Source organism: Sprattus sprattus (assembly GCF_963457725.1).
Source record: "Sprattus sprattus genome assembly, chromosome: 5".
Classification (NCBI taxonomy): domain Eukaryota; kingdom Metazoa; phylum Chordata; class Actinopteri; order Clupeiformes; family Clupeidae; genus Sprattus; species Sprattus sprattus.
In genome coordinates, this window is record NC_137924.1 from 33,136,882 (window position 1) to 33,139,444 (window position 2,563).

A 2,563-nucleotide genomic window follows, 5' to 3' on the forward strand; every position below is an offset into this window, starting at 1 on the left:
TCTTTTACAAACCTCAGCCAGGCAAAGTACAACGTTGTCCCGGAAGAAAAACTTGCTTCCTTTAGCTCTGACAATGTTCCCCAACTCTGAGAAATGTTTTTTCCAGCAGGGCAATGCTCCATGCCACACAGCCAGGCCAGTAAAGGTGTGGATGGAGTACCACCAGATCAGGACCCTGTCATGGCCAGCCCAATTTCGAGACCTGAATCCCATCAAAAACCTCTGAAATGTGATCAAGAGGAAGATGGATGGTCACAAGCCATGAAAAGAAGCCGAGCTGCTTGAATTCTTGCGCCAGGAGTAGCATAAAGTCACCCAACGGCAATGTGAAAGACTGGTGGAGAGCATGCCAAGACACATGAAAGTTGTGATTTTAAATCAAGGTTTTTCCACCAAATATTGATTTCTGAACTCTTCCTAAGTGTAAGCATTATTATTGTGTAGTTTAAAAATGAATATGAGCTTGTTTTCTTTGCATTATTCGAGATCTGAAGACACTGCATCTTTTTTGCTATTTTGACCAATTGTCATTTTTCTGCAAATAAATGATCTAAATGACCCACAGCAGCACTGACTCCTGAATGTTATTCCAGAGCCCAGTCCACACTGCAGGATCCAGAGAGGGTTTCAGGTCCACTGATGCATGTGGCAAAACACCTGGGCAACCTGAAGTTCAGAGTCTGGGAGAAGATGCAGGAGATAATTCAATACAGTGAGTACACAGTAGCATGCGTACACACATCTGCACGTACGCACCCACTTACTCACTCACTCACTCACTCACTCACTCACTCACTCACTCACACACATCATCCTCCTTGTGGCTAAACTCCCTCACAGCTCTACCTCCTTTCGGGTAAATGAAATACGCTTGTAAACCCCACTGCTAACACTGACCATCATTCACATACTTATCACACATCACTCAGTGTTCAGCTCATGTGTGTGTTCTTTCTCTCTGCAGCTCCTGTGACTCTGGATCCCAACACTGCACACCCAAAACTCATTCTGTCTGAGGATCTGACCAGTGTGAGACGTAGTGATGACAATGATGATGATGTCAGTGGTGAAGACAATGATGATGGTGATGAAGACAGAAGTGGAGGAAGTGATGAGAACCTGCAGCTTCCTGATAACCCAGAGAGGTTTGATGAGTATGTCAGTGTCCTGGGCTCTGAGGGCTTTAACTCAGGGACTCACTGCTGGGATGTGGAGGTTGGGGACAATCCAGACTGGGAAGTGGGTGTGATGACAGAGTCTGCCCAGAGGAAGGGAAGAAATAAGGATGAGTATAAAACCAAGCGCTGGGTTGTGTATCATTCAGAGAATGAGTATATGGCACGTTCTGGAATGGTGTCCATACTGCGTATCCTCTTTGACAGGGCAGTCATTCCCCTCACAGTGGAACAGAAACCCCAGAGGATCAGAGTGCAGCTGGACTGGGACAGAGGAAGGGTTTCATTCTCTGACCCTGATAATAACACACATCTGCACATATTCACACACACTTTCACTGAGAGAGTGTTTCCATACATAAGCACTTGTTTCCCTGTGAAGATCTTACCGAGAAAGGTAACAGTAACAGTAGAGGAACGAAGTCTGTCGAAATATTTCCGACTCTGGAATAAAACGAACCTGAAGGTCTACACATGTTTGAATGGCAATACATTGGCATGATACTATTGACAAGCAGTTAATCTCTGAGACTCCATCCAATTCATACTTGGAGAAGTCCCATTCATCTTAATAGTTAGAGTTTAGACACCTGACACCTGTCTCCTGAGGCAGGGATAGACCAAACTTGCCTGGGTTTCCTCAGTCAACAGTGTCTGCAATGCACTTCAGGTCCGTGTATCATCCGATCATTCAAGTATTCCATTCAATCTGGCAAACGGAAAACGAAATAACGACTCAATGTTTTGTTTTCCCGTTTTTCTGTATGACCAAATACATGGGAACTGGTGTTTGTTTTCCTTTTTTTCAACACAAAACAGAACAAATAATAAAGAGGGAAACCAAAACGAAATAATGCCTGTAATTTATGATTATTGTTTTTCTGTTTCCCCACACCCCCCATGATCCTATGCGAAAGTTACCAGTGTTCGTCAAGGAAAGGCCTGTTGTTATAATGCAGAGCTGCCAAGCGTCACGCTTTGAGTGTGACAGTCACGCAATTTGACCCATTTTCACACCACACGCTACACTTGACATTTCTCACGCTTATTTACCCATTCAATAGTCTATATTTTTATTTTCATGATAATACACTTTGGTCCTCTTGGCTTCGAGTAACTCTCATTGACTGACCGAGATAACCAATCCGGCAGTCCTTTGTGCCCAAATCTAACCAACCACGGAAGGCACCACGCAATATAAACCAATCAGCAGCAACGTAAGGCGGGTCTTGACACAGGGGTGCAAACTTGTCACCTTTCGGCGAAATTCGCCGTTTTTAAGCCAAAATAGGTTACAATAACGGTGATAACGGATAGTACAGTGTCTATTTCTCGGTCCCTTTGGGAAAATTTTAGCGCGAAAACGCCGAAAAATGTACATAAAAGAC

The 2,563-nt window shown here is 44.1% G+C and overlaps 1 protein-coding gene across 1 annotated transcript; it reads left to right on the forward strand.

The window, feature by feature from the left end:
- Positions 1-639: 639 nt before the first annotated feature.
- On the forward strand, positions 640-2,179 carry LOC308366141 (zinc-binding protein A33-like; the record flags this gene model as incomplete). The annotated part of the gene is made up of 4 exons (XM_080839777.1): positions 640-712; positions 965-1,063; positions 1,094-1,572; positions 2,093-2,179. 4 exons carry the CDS (start codon positions 640-642, stop codon positions 2,177-2,179), a joined length of 738 nt encoding a protein of 245 aa, XP_080695903.1.
- Positions 2,180-2,563: the final 384 nt, after the last annotated feature.